General features: G+C 36.0%; 2 protein-coding genes across 4 annotated transcripts; one reads left to right on the forward strand and one right to left on the reverse strand.

The window, feature by feature from the left end:
* The first annotated feature begins 1,636 nt into the window (after nucleotides 1-1,636).
* Nucleotides 1,637-15,838, forward strand: LOC115981649 (protein POLLEN DEFECTIVE IN GUIDANCE 1). 3 transcript variants are annotated; one of them, XM_031103934.1, is made up of 12 exons: nucleotides 1,637-2,440; nucleotides 2,606-2,757; nucleotides 3,479-3,582; nucleotides 4,275-4,340; nucleotides 4,432-4,520; nucleotides 4,618-4,691; nucleotides 9,116-9,266; nucleotides 9,370-9,537; nucleotides 10,999-11,096; nucleotides 11,214-11,336; nucleotides 14,207-14,275; nucleotides 15,139-15,838. In XM_031103934.1, exons 1-12 carry the CDS (start codon nucleotides 1,834-1,836, stop codon nucleotides 15,343-15,345), a joined length of 1,908 nt encoding a protein of 635 aa, XP_030959794.1. In that variant the 5' UTR covers nucleotides 1,637-1,833; the 3' UTR covers nucleotides 15,346-15,838. The 3 variants fall into 3 exon arrangements, with proteins under 3 accessions (XP_030959794.1, XP_030959795.1, XP_030959796.1); XM_031103935.1 differs by lacking the exon at nucleotides 4,275-4,340; XM_031103936.1 differs by lacking the exons at nucleotides 14,207-14,275; nucleotides 15,139-15,838 and adding an exon at nucleotides 12,391-13,891.
* A 1,992-nt stretch (nucleotides 15,839-17,830) lies between these two features.
* LOC115980855 lies at nucleotides 17,831-18,364 on the reverse strand. Its single transcript, XM_031103065.1, has one exon. It carries the CDS (start codon nucleotides 18,362-18,364, stop codon nucleotides 17,831-17,833), a length of 534 nt encoding a protein of 177 aa, XP_030958925.1.
* Nucleotides 18,365-19,647: the final 1,283 nt, after the last annotated feature.

The raw sequence follows: 19,647 nt of genomic DNA on the forward strand, positions 1-19,647 counted from the left end.
AAGAGATTCTAGATTATTAATCATTCGCCAAACCTATTTGGCCAGCAAAGCATCATTAAATTTCTCAATTTCCTTGAACCCCATACCACCAACCTCCTTAGCCTCACAAAGTCTATCCCACATAACCCAGTGAATCTTCCTGTTCCCTCCGCTATACCCCCACCAAAATTTACGAATCATGATTTCCAGCTCCTTAATCAATTCTTTTGCGAGCTTAAAACAGCTCATTGTGTACGTGGGAATCGCTTGAATGACTGATTTGATGAGCACTTCTCTACCAACCTGAGACAAAAGTTTTTCATTCCACCCTTGGAGTTTCTTCCACACCCTTTCCTTAGTATAAATAAAGCTTTGTTTCTTAGCCCTACCCATAAGAGCTGGCAAACCCAGGTATTGTTCATACCAGCGAATGGCAAGAACACCCAGAATAGCTTGGATTCGATCCATCATATCTGAAGTGGTATTGGAGCTAAAGAAAATATTAGTTTTGTCTCGATTAATTTTTTGCCCAGACCCTCTCTCATAACTAGCCAAAATATCCAGTGTCTTCTAGCATTCCTCCTCTTTTGCACAACAGAACAATATACTATCATCAGTAAAAAATAAATGAGAGACCCTAGGTCCATTTCGACAGATAGCTACACCCTGGATATGCCCTTCCATCTCTGCTGAATGAAGCAAGCTTTGGAGGCCCATTGCACACATGAGAAAAAGATAGGGCGATAAAGGTATACATATAGGTATACATATTCAAAGAGTATATTCATTATAAATTTTGAATATATTCAACTAATGACTAATTTATTCATCACTTATATAATAATATTTAACTAGCTAACTAAATAAATTAAATTAGCATGTGTTTATAAGTTATAACATACACATTCAAATTGACTAAACTTAGTGGTTAGCTTAATTGGTAAAATTTATGATGGTTGAATAAGTGATTTGGGTTTCTTAGAAGCCAATGAATAGTGGCCATTACGAATTACAAAGAATTTATCTGTTCGTCCATAAAAAAATCTGCCTTCACTTGCACACTAAGCTACAAAAAACTTTGTTCCTTTTTTTTTTTATAATCTGTGCTCCTCCTTTGCTCACAATCTATCACCCCCAAAAGATCCAAATCTTAATAGCAAAATAAAAGAATTTCATGCTTCAAAAAACCATAAAAACATCCAAAAGAAAGAATATTAACAAGTTGTTATTTTGCTGACTTACTTGTTTTGTTTGTTTTAAGAACTATATCTTTTTGAAGATGTAAACTTGTAATTATATGCATTTTGACAATGAATTATTAACATTAGGAATTTTTTCCATCATGAATTTATAATTATAAATAATTTTTGTCATGCTCAAAACTGTCAGAATTTGAAGGATATTAACAAGTGGCATTAAGTACAATTCATTTGCTTAATTGATTTTATTCATTCTCTCTAAATAGGTTGTCATTGATTTGTTTTTGTAATTAAAAAAAAAAACTTGTTTGAAAAATACGGATCAACCCGACCCAATACGTTACCCGATTAACCCATTTAAAATGACACGTTTTTACCCGCCGACCTGATCCGCCCGTTCAGCCACGTCTAATAAAAACATTTCCCAAACAGTACATAAACCAAAAACAAAGGAAACACAAAAGAGTAGGCAGCAGAATTTGGGTCTCCCAGGAGTCCAGTAGACTCCAAATTCCCCAACCTCCCGCGTTCATACCAAAATTCCACAGAATCTTCCATATTTTGATTCTCATGTATACAGAATCTTAATTATTGTCAATCCTCTTTTTTAATTCAATAATAATAATTGTTTTTTTCTTTTTGTTTCTCGGTGGCCATGGCGCTGAGATCCGACGATAGAAAATTGTCTTTCGAGGTTCTGAGCCAAAGCATGTCTTTCGAAGAAGACGAATCCTTATTCTTCTACCGCTCAAACTCAGATCCAATCCAAAACGGCGTCGTCGTCCAATCCAAGCCCAATCCCAATCGCAAGAAACGGAAACACAGGCGAAAGAAACCGATCCACTCCGAGTCCTCCATTCGCGAAGATCCGATCGCCGAAGCAACACTCGATCCCGAAACGAGCCGCACCAATGGATTGGAATCGAACTGCACGCACAGTTACAGCGTCGAGAGCAGTAGCGTGTGTACTGTGGTCACGGAGCCGGATTTCCAGAATGTGCGCGGCGAGGGGTTCAATTTGGGGGAGCTGCGGCAGAGGAGCGTCAGCATCAGCGGCGCCAGTGACGACGCGGCGTCGCGGGTTGGGGGAGACAATGAGAAGGTGAAGGAGAAGGAGAGAGAGAAGGAGGAGGAGGAGAGCGGCGTAGAAGTGAGCTCCGCCGTGAAGCAACGGGCCGAGCCGAACGGGAGTGTCGGTTCCAAGAAGTTAGAGACTGAGAAGTCATTGGATTGGAAGCGGCTAATGGCGGATGATCCCAATTGTGAGCCAATTTTGATCCTTTTCTCATTGCTTCACTGTTGTATGAATGTGTAAATTTATCCCTTCTTTTCTATGTTTATTGTACAGAAATCAATCACCATGTTGAGCTATAATCCTGATTTTATTATTGTTTATGTTTTGTTGTGGTTCTATGTGTTGGTATCAGTGTCGTTTACGGTGGATAAGTCACCGTTGAAGTACTTCATGGAAGAAATGTACAATGGCAATGCGTTACGGAACACGACGACTATTGGAAATGAGGTAGAGCGCGAGAGAGTTTACGATACTATCTTCCGCCTGCCTTGGAGATGTGAATTGGTAATTTTTCTCTGCTTAAATTTTCCGGAAAAGCAAATCTATCTCATGCCATGCTAAATAAAGGAAGTTAAGAGGCAATATGGAAACCATTGTACTACCAAACATAGGAAAACGAGATAGTTTTCCAAAAAATAGTTTTTGAAAAATGGATAATGTCAAAACAAACGGAGTGTAATATTATGTGCCAAGAGCCTTATGTCTCGATGGCATTAGCATTATTTGGTATTTCCAACAGAGATGGTCAAGGTTGATATTCTCCCTCCCCCACAAAAAATGTTTAAAAATAAATAGAATAAAATCTTTCAATTGAAGTCGGTGTCTGCCCAATTGTGCACGCATTAGAAATCCTGTACTCATTTATTTTTTTTGTTTATCTTTCTTTCAATTTGAATAGTATCATAGTTCCTTTGAAACCCACCGTTGAACTTGTTCGTACTTTTGAAGATAAACAGTTTTAAAGGGACTTTGCTGTTTTGAGGGAGAATTTGTCAGAATTAATGGTTTCTTTAACTAGGAGAGCAATTTATCTGAACTAGGATATGCCCAGAACCTTATAGCTCAATTGGTTGGTACCTCATAGTGTTCCAATGTTCCAACTTATACATCTAGGGTTCAAATTCCTCCCTCCTCTAACTTTTGAATTATAATTAAAAATAATAATTGAACTAGGATATTCATAATTCTTGTGAAAGAGGTTCTCAAATATGACAACATTTTGCAGCTTATAGATGTTGGCTTCTTTGTCTGCCTCGATTCATTTCTATCCCTATTAACTATCATGCCGACAAGGATTGTAATGACCTTATGGAGGCTCCTACGCACAAGGTTAGTTATCTTTTTATTTGGTTGTTATCATGGAATAAAGCATTAGCTGATATGCATGAAAGGATTTAATGGCCAATCTTACAACATAAGCTATGAGTCCGTTTGGCATCAACTTTTTCCTTCAGCTTTTAGCTTTTATGTACAGTTTTTTAAATCTCACATTTTCAAAGTATAAGTATACTTTTGCACATTTTTAGCAAAAAGCTAAATAAGCTAATGCGAAATGCACACATAATCATAGGTGTTAGTCACTAAATCAACCTAGCTAGAATACACTTTAGGTAAATTTCTCAGAATTGTATGCTCTAATTTATGCATGATTAAGAAAAATTTGACCTTTTTTCTCACCTATCCAAAAATAAAGGACCTATTTTGTCATTTTCCTTAGTCTCTGAATGTTCTGGTATTGCCAATGAGCTCTAGCCAAATGGAACTTTTTCCCCTTGTAAAAGCAAGGCAGGGGGTGAGGTTTGGGTTTGAGACCCACTGGATGCATGTGTAATTCCCAATTAAATTTATGATCTGTTTTTATCCTTCAGTTTATAAGTTCATTTAATTTTGTTCTGAACTTGTGTGGTGTGGCTAGAAGTTTTCCATGCCTTTTGTATATCTGATTCCATTTGTTGTGTGTTGGAATACTTTTCTACTTGATAGTATAATAGAATTTGAGGACCGATTGTTTGGTAGTTTAGGTGGTTGATATATGCTTCTTGTCAGCTGAGCTATGGAACTTTAGCTAGAGGACTATTAGCACATAAGTAAACATGGTGGTACCTTTCTACCCATTTTGATATACTTAGTTGAAAAACTTGTGATGTATATGAAATAACCTAACCATGCTTTTGGCAGGCAGTTCAAGATGTGGTCTGCAGCAGAACTGTCTGATTTTGGCTGTTTTCTTATAATTGCCTGTGGAGTCACTCTTTTGCAGCGAACAGGTTTTGTAAGGATATACAGTACCAGTTATATTTGTGATATTCTTTCATTAGATAATGTCTTACTAATTTTTGTTTCTGTAATATTCTGTTGCCTCAGATATCAGCTTAATATATCACATGATTCGTGGTCAAGGAACAATCAAATTATATGTGGTGTACAATGTTTTAGAGGTGAGTAAATAGAATTAATGAACGTGGGATGTAGAACAAGTATTTATTCTTAATCACTTTATGCATTCTATTCTGCTGCTCGTGTTGTGAACTGAGAAATAAAAGATAGTGTAGTCAATTCGAGATGACCAATTTCCTAGACTTGAGAGAGGAAATAGACATTTTTGGTTAATTTTCTGCTTAATTCTCATTAATGCATTTAACGTACATAAATAGCCAAGCATGAGATAACCTCATCAACAAATCCTAAAACATAGGAACTAATCCTATCCTAAAACATAGGGATCAATTTGAATACAAGCAAATAACAGTACTAATCTACCACTACCTTTGTCAGATAAAGATCTATCACTAAGCCAAAATTTAAATGCTTCTAATTCAAATAACAATTTATCATGCATATTATCTTGGGTAATAACATTCCCTTCCTCTTCAAATGAATCTTGTCCTCAAAATTCCGAGATATGAAAATTGATGCTTGCTCATATTGATTAGAGAATACTCTACCTTGAACTTTAAATAGTTTAAGGATAAGAATTCGGACCATAGATATTTGCACCAATTCTTTAAGCATTTTTGTGAACAGAAAAGTCTTGATTTTGACATCCTTGAACTCACCGGGAATGACAAATTCAATTTGTGAAATTAGACTAGGCTTATTTGAAATCATGAGAAGATCCCTTTAATCTATCTTTTCCACTTCATTAATCCTTTGATCTTCAAATGCAATTTGTAAGGTAGGTGCATCCTCCAACATATTACTCTTTTGATTCTCTGAAATTTCATGGGATCCTTGTACTTTTGATTGTTCTTTGATTTCCAAAATTACATTGGATTGTTTATCTAAGACCTCTATCATTTGATCCCACGAATCTTGCATCTTTGCTTCCATCCTTGCTATGCTTTTGGACATGTCCTTGGTAATATCTAACATTTGGTTGACAATCTCCGACATGTTCTCCATTCTTTGTTTGCTAGGATTGACACTCTCGATAGGTAGATGTGGTTTTTTTTTGGTTGGGTGTTGCAGCAGCTGCCTGGAAGTATGGTGGCTGTTGTTTGCCTTGGGTTGTAGATGGGGAGGATAGTGTGATAGTGTGGGATGACAATACGATTGAATTTTATTTTTTCAAGAAACTGGATGGATCTGTTGGCTTTGATACCAAATGTTGTGAATAGGATAATTTACTGAATGAAAAAGATAGTTAGTCAATTCGATATGACCAATCTCGAACTTGAGAGAGGAAATAGACAATTTTGGTTAATTTTCTGCTAAATTCTCATTAATGCATTTAACGTACATAAATAGCCAAGCATGAGATAACCTGTCAACAAATCCTAAAACATAGGAACTAATAATGGTAGGGATCAATTTGAATACAAGCAAATAACAATACTAATCTAGTAATCTACTACTACTAGTCAGATAAAGATCTATCACTAAGCCTAAATTTAAATACTTCTAATTCAAATAACAATTTATCGAGCACATTAGCTCAGGTCATAACATTTAATGTTGGGAACTCATGGATAGAACTCACCATTGAAAACTGACTTGCAAGGGGAGGGTGCCTAAGAGCTTATAAACACATGGTTAAGCTTACACTTAATCCATGTGGGACATTAGGATCATAACATACAACCATGCTCTGTAGCCGATGTCTACAACTGCTCACTCTAGCAATACTAACCCGATGGTAGCCCTTTCTCTTTTTGGTGGCTCCACTCACCTATTAGTAATTTTAATCTAGCCTCTAGGTCGCCCCCTCCGAGATTTGACCGCAAAGTCGCAACTCATTTGATCCCATTCTTAATGAGCTACGCTCGATTACTCGACGTGGTAGTTGACTCTGATACCAAATGTTGTGAATTGAGAAATAAAAGATAGTGTAGTCAATTCAAGATGACTAATCTCCTGAACTTGAGAGAAGAAATAGACATTTTTGGTTAATTTTCTGCTTAATTCTCACTAATGCATTTAATGTACATAAATAACCAAGTATGAGATAACCCCATCAACAAATCCTAAAACAAAGGAACTAATCTTATCCTAAAACATATGAATTAAATTGAATACAAATAAAAAACAATACTAATCTATCTAGGAAGATTTATTCTATCACTAAACTAAATTCAAATAATTTATCGAGCACATTATCTCGGGTCATAACAGCTTGGAAGCAAGATGAGCATTTATATCTCTTGTGAATTGACCTGGTAATGTTGCATGACAATAGAAATATTGCAGTAGACTGCAACATATGGATAAACAAGCATGCATCAAGAACAACAAAGATATAATGAAAATTTTTCCCTATTTGGAAACACAAAGTACTGCTATATGACCAATCTCATCTTTTTTGATAAGTCAGTTTGTTAAAGACCTATAGGCTATAGTACAGGAAAGGGTAAGTACTCCTAAATATCGCAAACAAAAATTTAGGAGATCTAAAAAATTTTAAACAAGAGACATGGAAACTATCCCAAGCAGACATCCAGCCATACAGAGATCTGAAAAGTATGATTTATGTTCAAGAGTAGAGGGAGAAATGCTATTAAAAATCCGATTATCCCTCTCTCTCTCCACATAATCAACAGAAGGCAAAGAGGACATGCATTCCACTGAACTACTCTTATGTCACCCAAACGGTCCTTTCCAACTAAATACGCATCGACTATCTTTTTTGGCATCACCTACCGGAACTCAAATAAAGAGAAGAGTAGACAAGGGACCATAGCTCACTGGCATTTGAGCAGTGAAGTAGAAGATGATTAACTGATTCCCTCTAGATTTATACATGGAAACCCATTTCACAAGAATTATGTTCCTTTTGATGAGATTTTCCAAATTTAGAAATTTCCTAATGTAGCTGTCCAGACAAGAAAAAGCGACCTTTTTAGAAGCTTGGTTACCCCAAGTACTCTTCCAAGGAAAATGAATATTACCTGATTCTCTCAATGCCTCATAAAAAAATCAGAAGTTAAACATACTGTTTGGGTTATTAAGTTCATTAGAGAATCAATTGACTTTAATTTCCAGTCTTGGAGATCTCAAAAAGGAAATGCATTCCAAACCCATTATCCTTACACCCAAACAGTTCTTTCCAACCAAATTACAGATTGACTATTTTCTTGGGTATTGCCCATTGGACACTAAGTAAAGAGAACACGAGGGGCCATAAAACATTGGCAAGTTATCAACTGACTCCCCATGCTACTGTAATGGAGGGCTTCCTCGCAAGAAGCTTTATAGCCTGGGGTGATGAAACAACTTGTTTGGCTTTCTTCTTTTTGACTACAAGGACTAATGACATTTATTTTCGGTATGCTAGGATCATTCACAGTTATCTTCAAATAAGATCTATTCGGCTTTTGCAGGTAGGCAACTTTTCAGCTTATCTCTATATGTTTATTCTGATTCAACTCATGCTAATCTTGAATATTGGATGATTCTCCATGGGATAATGCTCCAATTTGAACTCTCAACAACCACTGTAGGTATTTGGAGCCGAGTTTTCTCTCTTCCTTTGAATTTGAGGGTAAAAAACTCGCTTGTTATATAGGATCTGATGCATCTAGCAAAATGAAGTAACGTTCTATTCTTTTTGATAGCATCCTTCTGCATTGGCAGCAGGTTGAGTGCCGCAATCCCATTTTTCATTTTTTATCTTAACAAGCCAAAGCCGAAAGCACTGGCATATCTGTTTGAATGATGAATGAGTAGTGGGCACTTTGTGCTTCAAAGTCAAATTTGATATCTAGGGATGGGCTTAGTGGAAATCATCTTTATCTTTAATTTACAAGAAGGATTTATGAGATTATCCAAAGTTTAGAATTTTGTCTAACGTAGCTGTCTAGAAAAAAAGGAGACCTTTTTAGAAACTTAGTTACACCAATAACCTTCCAAAGGGATGAATATCACTGACCCTATCAAGGCCTCATTTAAAGATTAGACATCAAATATACTATTTTGGTTATGTCAAGACAATTTATTAGCCTCTTCACCCCAAATAGGATAAAGTAGGACTATTAGAGAATCTGCTAACTCTAATTTCTAGTCTTGGAAAGCTTGAACATACTTGATATTCTAAGAATGGAGCCCCCTACCTTTTGAGTATTCCATATAAGAATTAATGGAAGCATGCTTATTATGCATAATCTCAAATTATGTTTGTGAACTAAAGAATATTGTTGAGCAGCAAGTGCTCTCACCCCTGAAAATTATGAACTAAACAAATTGAAAGACTTTTTTTATTGTATTTTGTGTTTGTGTGTGCACTATATCAGTGAACAAGAATTGATATTGCTCTAATATCTTTCCATTAATTTGTACTTCTCTGGCTGCTGTAAGTGTCACATACAGCTACTGGCTAAATGTTTACATAAGACTGATCTTGCATTTTTTTTTTTTTTTTAATATACAGATATTTGATAGACTATGCCAAAATTTTAATGGGGATGTGTTGCAAACTTTATTTAATTCGACGGAAGGACTAGCTAGTTCTCCACCTGAAAACCGGAGATTATGGGTGTGGAGATTCATTTTTGATGAAGCTTTAGCCATGGGTGCTTCAAATATCCTTCATTTGTTAATGATTATTTCTTTTATCAGCATTATGGAGATTTATGTTCTTGTTATTTTATTTACCTACCTATTTGGCTCCTTGACTATTCATACTTGTTCATTCTTTCATATTGCTAGCTCAGGCAATTACTTTATCTACAGTTATCGTTGCTCACAATAATGCCTTGCTTGCTTTATTGGTGTCCAATAACTTTGCCGAGATAAAAAGTAATGTGTTTAAGCGTTTTAGCAAGGATAACATTCACGGTCTGGTATACTTTGGTGAGTTAACATCCTCATAACTTTTCTTTAGTATATTGAAATGACTAATGATGTTGTTCTCCTTGTTTTTGAAAATGATTTAAGTATAGGAAATAAAATGCTCTGTTGATTCTATGATGCTAGTTTATTTTATTTTATTTCTTTTGGATGCCTTGTTACTTACAGAAGATAAAATTGGCTCTCTTTATTAACATACCTGCAGTTAGCATGATTCCTTCTCATAGTTTTTGATAAGTAAAATAATTTTATGGGTAAATTTCATTTTAAGCCCTATAGTTTAGGAGTAGTACAAATTAAACCTATAGTTTCGAAAGCATCAAATTAAACCCTGGAGTCAAAATTAGTCTCACTGTTAACTATTGAAACTGCCATTTAAAGTTAAACTAAAAAAGAAAAAAACGCCATGGGTGGGTTCACATCTTTCCTAGAAGGCAGTCTTTCTCGGGATGGTGGAAAAACCATGAGGTCTTCCAAAGGAGGTGTTGGAGGGTTGGTCCTGGATGCAGACAATATTTCCATGGTTCTTCCATTTGAAAATACTGGGAGTTAGGAGATCATGCCAATAGGAGCCAGCATCCTAAGCATTAGAAAGATGGTAACATTGGGGACCCTATCCATTTTGATAGTTTGTTCAATGTGGAAGAAGCACATGTATCAAGAGGAAAATTATATGATGCTGTAGCTTCAAGAATTGGTCATTGATTTCATGAGTTGAAAGCTCAAGTTGATGAATTAGCACTTGATCAAGTTATGCAATTACAAAAACAACCTGTAAGAAGTGCAGAACGAATGGTGGCATGCAGCGAGGGGGGCTTGCAGCAATTGACGGACTGGCTTGCAGTAGGCCCTTCTCTCTCTCTCTCATCATGACTCAGTTTCAAAATTGTCTTTCTTTTTCTTTTTTCTTTTTTAAATTTTAAATTTAATTTAAACGGCAGTTCTAATAGTTAACAGTGTTAGACCAATGAATCTAAGAAAATAATTTCCATCTAATGACATCCACCAAAACAGGAATCAGGCAACAAACATCAATAGAAACCTACCCCCCACACCCAAATTAAAGGAGAGAAAAAAAATTCAGAAATTAACTTTTGCATTATGTTATCTTTATATTGGCATAATCATGTCATTTCTTGTTTCAAAGCGTGAGCATGGCATGAATTTATCCATTTGGGATGGGCCCAAAAGAGGTTACATTTTCTTTAACATTGTGGTGCCATTCTAAGTTTATGCCTAGTTTCCTTCTGCGCTTGGAAGAAGCACGTGGATTTTATTCCATATAGTGCTCCTTGCATGAAATTTGATATACGCTTAATTAATTTCCCGTCATTGTGCTCCAGAGGTTAATGTGAATTCCATTTCCATTTGATGTGTATTTATTTCTAGCGTATTTGTGTTGCTTCATTTCATTTCATAAACCTTTTTTTTTTAAAATTTATACATGTCATTGCTGCCAACCAGATTCAGTAGAGAGATTTCACATTTCGGCATTCATGTTATTCGTTTTGGCTCAAAATATTTTGGAGGCTGAGGGTCCCTGGTTTGAAAGTTTTGTTTCTGTAAGTTGACATAACATTTCTTAGCACGCCATTTTTGGTTGGGAAACCTTTTTATAAAGGACAATTTTCTTGCACAGCCTGTTTGGCTTGCTAATATATGTTATTTGGATATGGCAGAACGCACTCATGGTTTTCATCTGTGAAATGGCTATTGATATCATAAAACATTCATTCATTGCCAAATTCAATGACATAAAGCCTACTGTATATTCTGAGTTCCTTGAAGACCTATGCAAGCAGGTATATTTTCAGTGTAAAGCTACAATTTAACCAGCTATTTTTCTAGTTGATATTTGTATGTCATCCATGGCCATCATCATCTTTTCCAAAAATATATTGAATTTAATGCTTCAAATGTTTAAAAAGGAAATAAATTAATAACATAAATTGATTGATTTTAAATATATACTTTGAATGCACACGAGACCTCTCCCCAGTTAATTACATTTATGTAACTGATAAAAAAAAGTTAATTAACATTAATGAGAAAATAGTTACCCATGGTTTACAAACTCTTAGAAATGAGATTTCATGATATTATAAGTTTATAACATATATATTTAGCTCATGTCCCCAGCATTGAAGAAGAAGGTTCTAAACTTTGTTTTGTTTTTAGAGTGATAAGGTGACATCCGTATGCCAAAATGTTATGTCTTGCTATAAATCAATGATACAAATGATTTAGATGGTTAACTTATCTGCGAAGACTAGGTTTTGTTGGGTTGTGCTTTTGGAAAACATTTCTTATAGAATAAATATAATTTCTGGAAACATGCTGTTTGTATTGGGGTAATTTTCCCTACACCAAAAGAGAACATGCTTATGGTGAAAACATGCTATTTTCAAAATTAGTGCTGTTGTTTCCGTGACTTTGAGAACTAAAAGGCCCATGACAAGGGCACTATTATGATGTGATAGCGACATGTCAACATGGTGAGTCTCTAGAAAGTAGGACCCGATACAATTGGACATGATAATAATATGTGTATGTATATGCATATATACACATTACACACATACTTGCATACATATTTTAGACACAGGGTTGAAATTCGTTCGTTATATATATAAAGGCTAAATACAGATCACACCCTTTAAGTTTGGTTAATTGTCATTTTCATCCTTTAAATTTTGTTTTTGTCAATTTAGTCGCCGAAGTCCACATTTGTTGCCAACTTTTATCCTTCCATCCAAAAACTGCCTTACCCATATCAGATTTCCTCCCTTTTGATCTTGACTCTTTACTTTCACCTCCATTTTCAAAGCTGAGTATAAGAAAGTTCTTGTTTGCCAGCTCAAGAAAGATCAGCATCTCTCGGAAGGACAATGTGGATTTGACCCATCGATTCTGCCCCTGCATTTGATCAAACCCTGCCAAGTGATCCACTGAAGAAATTGAATTTAGGTTTGAATTATGCAACTAGTTGATCTCTGGAGTTGACTCCAAACCCATAAGCCTTGCCACTGTCCCTGCTTAGTGGTAGTCTTTATATTTTCCTTGGCCTTCAATTCTTGATCTTTATCACATACCACTGAATCAGCTTCTTTGATTTGATCTGAAAAAGGGTGTGTATGAAGGTTTCCAGGGTGGAGAATTTGGCGTACGATGCTTGCTAGACACCCAGCTGTGGCACTCTTCAAATTTAATAATTTTTTTTAATATTAAGAAAGTATTTTTTAATGGATAGCAGCAGCTTGTGGATGGTAAGATCAATGTTGGCAACGGAGTGTGAACTTTTATGAGAAAAAAATGACAAAAATGAAACTTGAAGGACGAAAATGACAATCTTAGAGGGTGCAATTTGGAATTTTGCCTTATATAAACAATAAGCTCATAAGGATATTGTTCAAATACCTAAGCTATATCTCTTAAATGCCATCAACAAAACCTTTGCTATATTTTACTGATTCTATTTTAGACGTTGCCCAGATATTTATTAGTCCTAAATTAAACTGTTAACTAAGGTTTTTTTCTCCTCTTGAGAATTAGTGTTGAATTGTTCAAAGTATAAGACATGACATATGACAGTGGATCACCATGGGTTGAATGCATGTCTAACAACTTTTTTTTTAATGAGTACATAAATTTATTGAAGAAGGAAAAGGGAAGGAGACATAGGAAGGATATGTGTACAATCCCTTTTCAAAGAATACAAATCGCAAAGAGAGAATCTATAAAATCAACAAATGACTGACAAGTGTTAGAAAAGTGTCAAGAATAGTGTCAAGAATCCAACGTTATAAAAATATTTGCAATTGTTTACCTGATGAGAAGAGTCAGGGGCATGTGTTAGATGATTATTATTGTTTTGCAACTTTCTGAACCATCACTGCTTCTCTTTAGAGTTGGTGCTATGCAAATTGTAGTGCTGTAAGGGTGTCAAAAAAGTATGTTGACAAGAATTGATCAATACAATGAGCCTGAATTTAACTTGGTAGTATTTCACTCTCTCTCCTGTCCCCTAGGAGTGAGTAGGGCTACTGATGTGCTAGATTGTTCTCTGCAGTTGGTTGTGGTTTGACTTGCTACCTACTTGTTCAAGCTTGTATACTTAGTAAATGTACAGTGCTTGAGCCCTGAGTGGGCATATCAGCATATGACACTTAGAAATATGATATTCTACTCTGGGTCATTGTCAATTTAGTCTCTACATATTGGTAGTAGTCAATTTAGTCTTTGTTATTTTGAACTTGCAATCAATAAATTAACCGCTACTAAAATAGTAAAATGTAAGGACCAAAATGATTTTTTTGCCCAAGTTCTAGTTAGGAGGAGGGGGAAAGAAAGAAAAAAAGGTGGTGGTGAGAAAGGGTTTGTTGGGGGGGGGGGGGGGGCGTTTCTCATCTTGTTATTCCTTTACTAATGTTACTGATTTGATCTGGTGAAATCCTATTAATTTGAGTTCATGTATGTGTGTGCTACTGTGCATAAGAAAGACCAATACCTCGGTAAGTATAATGTTGTTCTTGTACGAATCATTGAATCTAGATCCTTGATGTTTATATTGATTGCCATTGCAACAATGAGATAATTTTGTTGTTGTTGGTTTTTTTTTTTTATAAAAAAACACTATTGATATCTGATGCTTTTGCTTTATTCTTCTTGCTAGACTTTGAATACGCAAACTGAGAGTGCAAAGAAAAATCTCACATTTGTACCTCTGGCACCAGCTTGTGTGGTAAGCATCAATTAATACTAATTTTCACATGGTCTATCATGCTTTACATTATGTTTTGAACTTGTGCTGATTCCTTCGAAGCAATCCCTAGGGATTTATCTTAGCAATTGCGTGGTATGCATGTTGCATATTCTTGAGGATATAAACTTAGGGGTAGAGGGTGAGGTTTTGGGTTCAAAATCCAATGGGAGTGTAACTAAGAAACACAGAAACAATTTGACACAGGATACAACAATTTATATATATTATTGTTTATTTAGGTTTTAGAAATAAATGTTAGAACACATTTAAAATTAATTTAAAAGCAATTGGAGATAGCAAAGTAGTACAGTGATACCTACAGAAGTAATTTAATTATTACTAGTAATTTAACAATATATATATGTAGGGATTTTTTAACCAAGTGCTCTACTGCACTGTTTAATAATATTAAAAATAAACAAATAATTGTTGTACATTATAACAATATTATGCTTTGGTTTTCTACTATTCTCTTTGTGGATGTCTCAAAATGTTTGTACACTTTGAAAACCTGACCTGACCGTGCATTTATAACTTCATAAATTTTAAATTATTCGAAAATATCTGTCAGGACATACAAATTATAAATTATTCTAGTATATCGGTCAGGTCATATTACAATCAATATCGAAACTGTCTCCAAACAAATCAAAGGGTGAGTTGGGAAAGTATAAAATAGATGAAAACCTGACTTGATTGAGATTTTATTCCTTAAAAAAAAAAAAAAAGAAGAAGAAGAAGAAGCTTGGATTGCTTTTGGTTTTGTTGTGTATCAGTTTTTTTTTTTTTTTTTTTTGGTTTTGTATTGCTATTTTTGCTGATCTTCTTGTTTTTGGCATTAGGTTATCCGGGTGCTGACTCCGGTCTATGCTGCTCATCTTCCATATAATCCCCTCCCATGGAGGCTCTTCTGGATTTTGTTCTTGTGTGCTATGACCTATGTCATGCTCACAAGCCTCAAGGTGATGATTGGCATGGGCCTTCAAAAGCATGCTACTTGGTATGTGAATAGGTGCAGAAAGAGAAAACACCATCTCCACTATGATTAATTTAAAATTAGGGAAAAGCAATTTTGTAATATTGGGATTAAGTAACATACTTAGCTTCCATACCTCAACAAATAATATATTGGGAGACTCTTGGACCAGCCGAATGCTCAAATACTAGGAGAGCTAATAGCTGAGCAGCCGTAGAAGTTTCTATGGTAGAGTTCACGAGGTACTAGCCTCAGATTTTGTTGCAAAGAAGGGCTGCTTGCCGATTCTGGAATGGAACTGTTTATATACAGGTACAAAGCCTGCAATTTTGCGTAATGAATGACATAGGTGCTCTCCCTTAATGTCTCTGGCTCAAATGTTGTAGCGAGATTCATTCATTTTGGGTCATTCAAATATAGGTTTACAATTTTTCTTTTACTATATATGTTTTGTACATGCAACTTAATGTAATATTCTTCTCGTGTCTGAAGAAAGATGCAAAAAGAAAGAAAGAAGAAAAGATGGAAAACTACATAAAAGAGCCAGAGTTTATAATTTAGTTCAATTAACGTGTTAAATGAATGGAATCATATCAATTTAGTCTGTCCATTGGCATTTGGTGTTCCCTGAGGACCAACTCAACAATATCTAGTGCTCCCAACCCAGTAATATAGTGCCATGTGTATAATTTAATTGAGACAAATCCTAATCACAATCCTAACCAAAATATTCACATAAAAAATAAATAATAAAAAAACTTTATTACAGCTTCCCGATTCCAGCATCAACAACACCTTCTGGGGAAAAGATGTCTATGGCATCAACAGGATGACGAGCTCTGTTGTGAAGATGAACGGGTTTTGCAAATTTTTGAGGATTATTTTATGGATTGGATTTTCACAGCATTAAGGAAAGAAAACAAATACAAACAAATCCCACGCATGGGGCTTTTTAGAGCACAAATGCAAACAAATCTCAGGCATGGGGTTTTAGAGCATTAGGGAGCTCAACGATCATGCCTAGATTTTTCGTTATCTAAAGCTTCTAAAAAATTCTAAGCCTGGATTTTTCATCATCTAAATACTCTATAAAAAAACGCAAATATTGTATCAATTGAAAACTCTAGAAACACATCCAAATCTGCACTTAATTTCACAACATATTTAAGTACCCAATTTGACCTATTGATGCTATCTATACATACAACTTGAAAAGAAACCCAATGTGGGAAGCAGCGAAAACGTGGTTCTACGAAGAAGTTCGGGAGCTAATACTTTAAATAATCAAATGACATATGGGGGCTATTTTTTTTTTTTTTTTGAAATCCATAGACAACATTCTTCCTGAACACGAAGGATGAACAACGATGGACCTTTCCAAGTTTTTACTAGTCATCCATCTTAGTAGGAATTTTCCAAAGAAATTGTTTAGAAGAAACATTACTAGTGCTTGGGATGACTTTAGGCGCGAAATACTATATAATTGTGTGAATTCTGGAATTTTTAAAACCTAATTTCTTGGCAATATTATATGCTTTTGGTGCGATGAGGCCAATGAAATCCATAGCCCAAGCTGAAAATGGCAAAGAAGCAACAAACATATGCAACAACCCAGGGGATGCTTGTCTTTGAATAAAACTTCATTTCGAAAATGCCTCTTAGATCAACACTTTCAACTAAGATAAAGATATCAATTGAGAATTCTTCATTCAGTGCTTCCAAATATTAAAATTTTTAAAAGTTCAAGTGAGCCAAGAACTTGCTTACTTGAACAACTTGGTTAGGTTATGAGAAAGAGCCACTTTTTTCTACCCTTTGTCTTGTACAATATCTCTTTCTTATTTGAGAGTTCCATTTTTGTTCATTTCCACCGCAACAATATAGCCATCATAATATGAAGCGGGCGAAGTAGCTAGAAGCGCTTAGTATGAAACAGTGTTGATATGCTCTGAGATCATCTTTATCCACTTGCTATAAAACCCCATTTTTTCCATTAACTTCAACAAAAAGACCCACTTCACTCTATCATAGGCCTTGCTCATGTCAAGCTTGAGTGTCATAGAGCCTATTTTGCTAGAGCTCTTTGTTTTCATGTGGTGAAGAGTTTCATAAGCCACCAGTATATTATCAGAGATAGGTTTGTCAGACTGAAAAGCACTTTGAGATTCAGATATAATATTAGGTAATATCACTTTTAGTCTATTCGCTAACACCTTAGAAATAAGTTAATACAAAATATTACACAAGGCTATATGACGAAATTGAGATACCTGATCTGGGCTTTTCACCTTTGGCACAAGAGTGATATAAGTGTGATTAATTTCTGCTGGAATATGACCCAAATTTCGGCAAGAGCAAACTGCCTCAACTACGTCACCACCAATCTCCCCCCAATAATGTTGGAAAAAAATTGGGGGTAAACCATCAGGTCTAGGTGCTTTCAAAGGAGCCATTTGAGATAAGGCTAGCTCCACTTCCTCTTTGTTGAAATCTCGGCCAAGGAATGCATTCATCTCATCTGTTGCTTTCCTTGATACGTGCTGCAAAACCATATCAACTTAACTAGGCTGGGATGATGTGAACAAATTTGTATAATACTCCACCATAAGTTCTGCCACCTTTTCATCCCCACAACACATCTCACCCCTAGCATTCAAAAGCCCATGAATAGTATTTCGCCTGTACCGTTGGGAAGCCCTATTGTGAAAGAAACTTGTGTTCTTGTCCCCCGACTTTATCCAATGTGATTTTGATCTTTGCTGCCACAGCTTTTCCTCCACTAACAATAGCCTTTGGATTTCATATTTCAATTGATGGACAATCTCCACATTTCCCCCCTGCACAGCCACGGTTTCAGCTTGTTTCAGCATCTTTTTCTTTTCAATCAGCTGGTGTGTTACATTGCCAAATGACTTCTTACGCCACCACTTGAGACTTGATTGGCACTTTCGTATTTTACCAACAACCTTGTCCATAGGCGAAGTCCCATAATCACTCCTCCATGCCGAATGAACAATTTCATGACAACCTTTATCTTCTAACCAAACTTGTTCAAAATGCCAAGGACGGTTTTTCCTATCCGGGATTCCCATTGGATGAATAATAATGGGCTTATGATCCGATGTGCCTACTGCCGGGAAAAGACTTAACCAAGACTGTGCGCTTACTGCCCTATCCAACCTTTCCCATATAGTATGTCCATTGGAGAAATTCTTGTACCATGTGAACTTGTTTCCCACAAAGCCCAAATCGATGAAACCACACTCATCAAGAATGTCACGAAAATCTTGCATTTGTTGATGTGGTCTAAGCCTACCTCCTAACTTTTCATGAGACTTTGTAATCTCATTAAAATCACCGGCGCATAACCATGGAAGAAACGATTTTGTCTGTAACCATCTCAACTATTTCCATGACTCCCCATGATTTTGAGTTTCCAAGAAACCATAAAATCCGGTAAACCTCCAGCTATCCTCCTTTCCTTTGTTTATGACCACATCAATATAATTTTGTGAGGAATTCTCCACCAACAAATCTACATCATTTTTCCAAAAAAGAGCCAAACCCCCTCCTCTTGTAACTCGTGAAACACCAAAAGTATCACCAAACCCTAGTTTATCACGTAAATTCGTTAGCCTAGCTTCATCCAGCCAAGTTTCGGCTAAAAACATAACTGCAAGATCTTGTGCCGGACTAGATCGCCAAGCTCTTGAATTGTCTGCAGCTTCTCAAGCCCGCAACAATTCCAACATAGTAGACTCATTGTACCTAGCGGGGCTGTGATACAGCCTCCACTATTCCATAATCTGCTTCCTCTTCATCTTGGGACACCACACATTTCTTCTTTTGATAATTCAACTCTTCATCTGCATCCAATGGTCGTTTCAGAGATGGAGCATTCCCTTGTTCAAGCTCTCCATACTTTGGATGTATGATTCTTTTCCATGTTTGGCCTACTCTCCCACAAGGGCTTTCCTTTGAACATTGGTCACTCGGGCTGCTAGCAGGATTAGGAATGGACACGTGATGGTGCACGTGATCAATTAAAATTGGGGGCAGATGAGATACGGCGCTTCCCTCATCAGCAAATGTTGCCCTAGTATTAATCACGCCTTCACCATTATTTTTGGCTGCTTCGCTGTCAAACTTGTGTAACTCCCACTCATCATTACATTGCACCTCATTAAATATTTTCCCATGATTTTCGCCCTCCTTAACTACCTTCCGTTCAGTATTCTTTCCATTACACATCACATTAACTCCATCCCCAACGTATGGAGACGCACAAATCCATAGGCCATATTCCCTGTCTTCCAGAGATATCAGTATCCATGCACACTTCTCCTACGTTACTGCAAATTTCCTCCGCCACCCC

Source organism: Quercus lobata, chromosome 3 (genome assembly GCF_001633185.2).
Source record: "Quercus lobata isolate SW786 chromosome 3, ValleyOak3.0 Primary Assembly, whole genome shotgun sequence".
In the NCBI taxonomy this organism is placed as follows: Eukaryota; Viridiplantae; Streptophyta; class Magnoliopsida; order Fagales; family Fagaceae; genus Quercus; species Quercus lobata.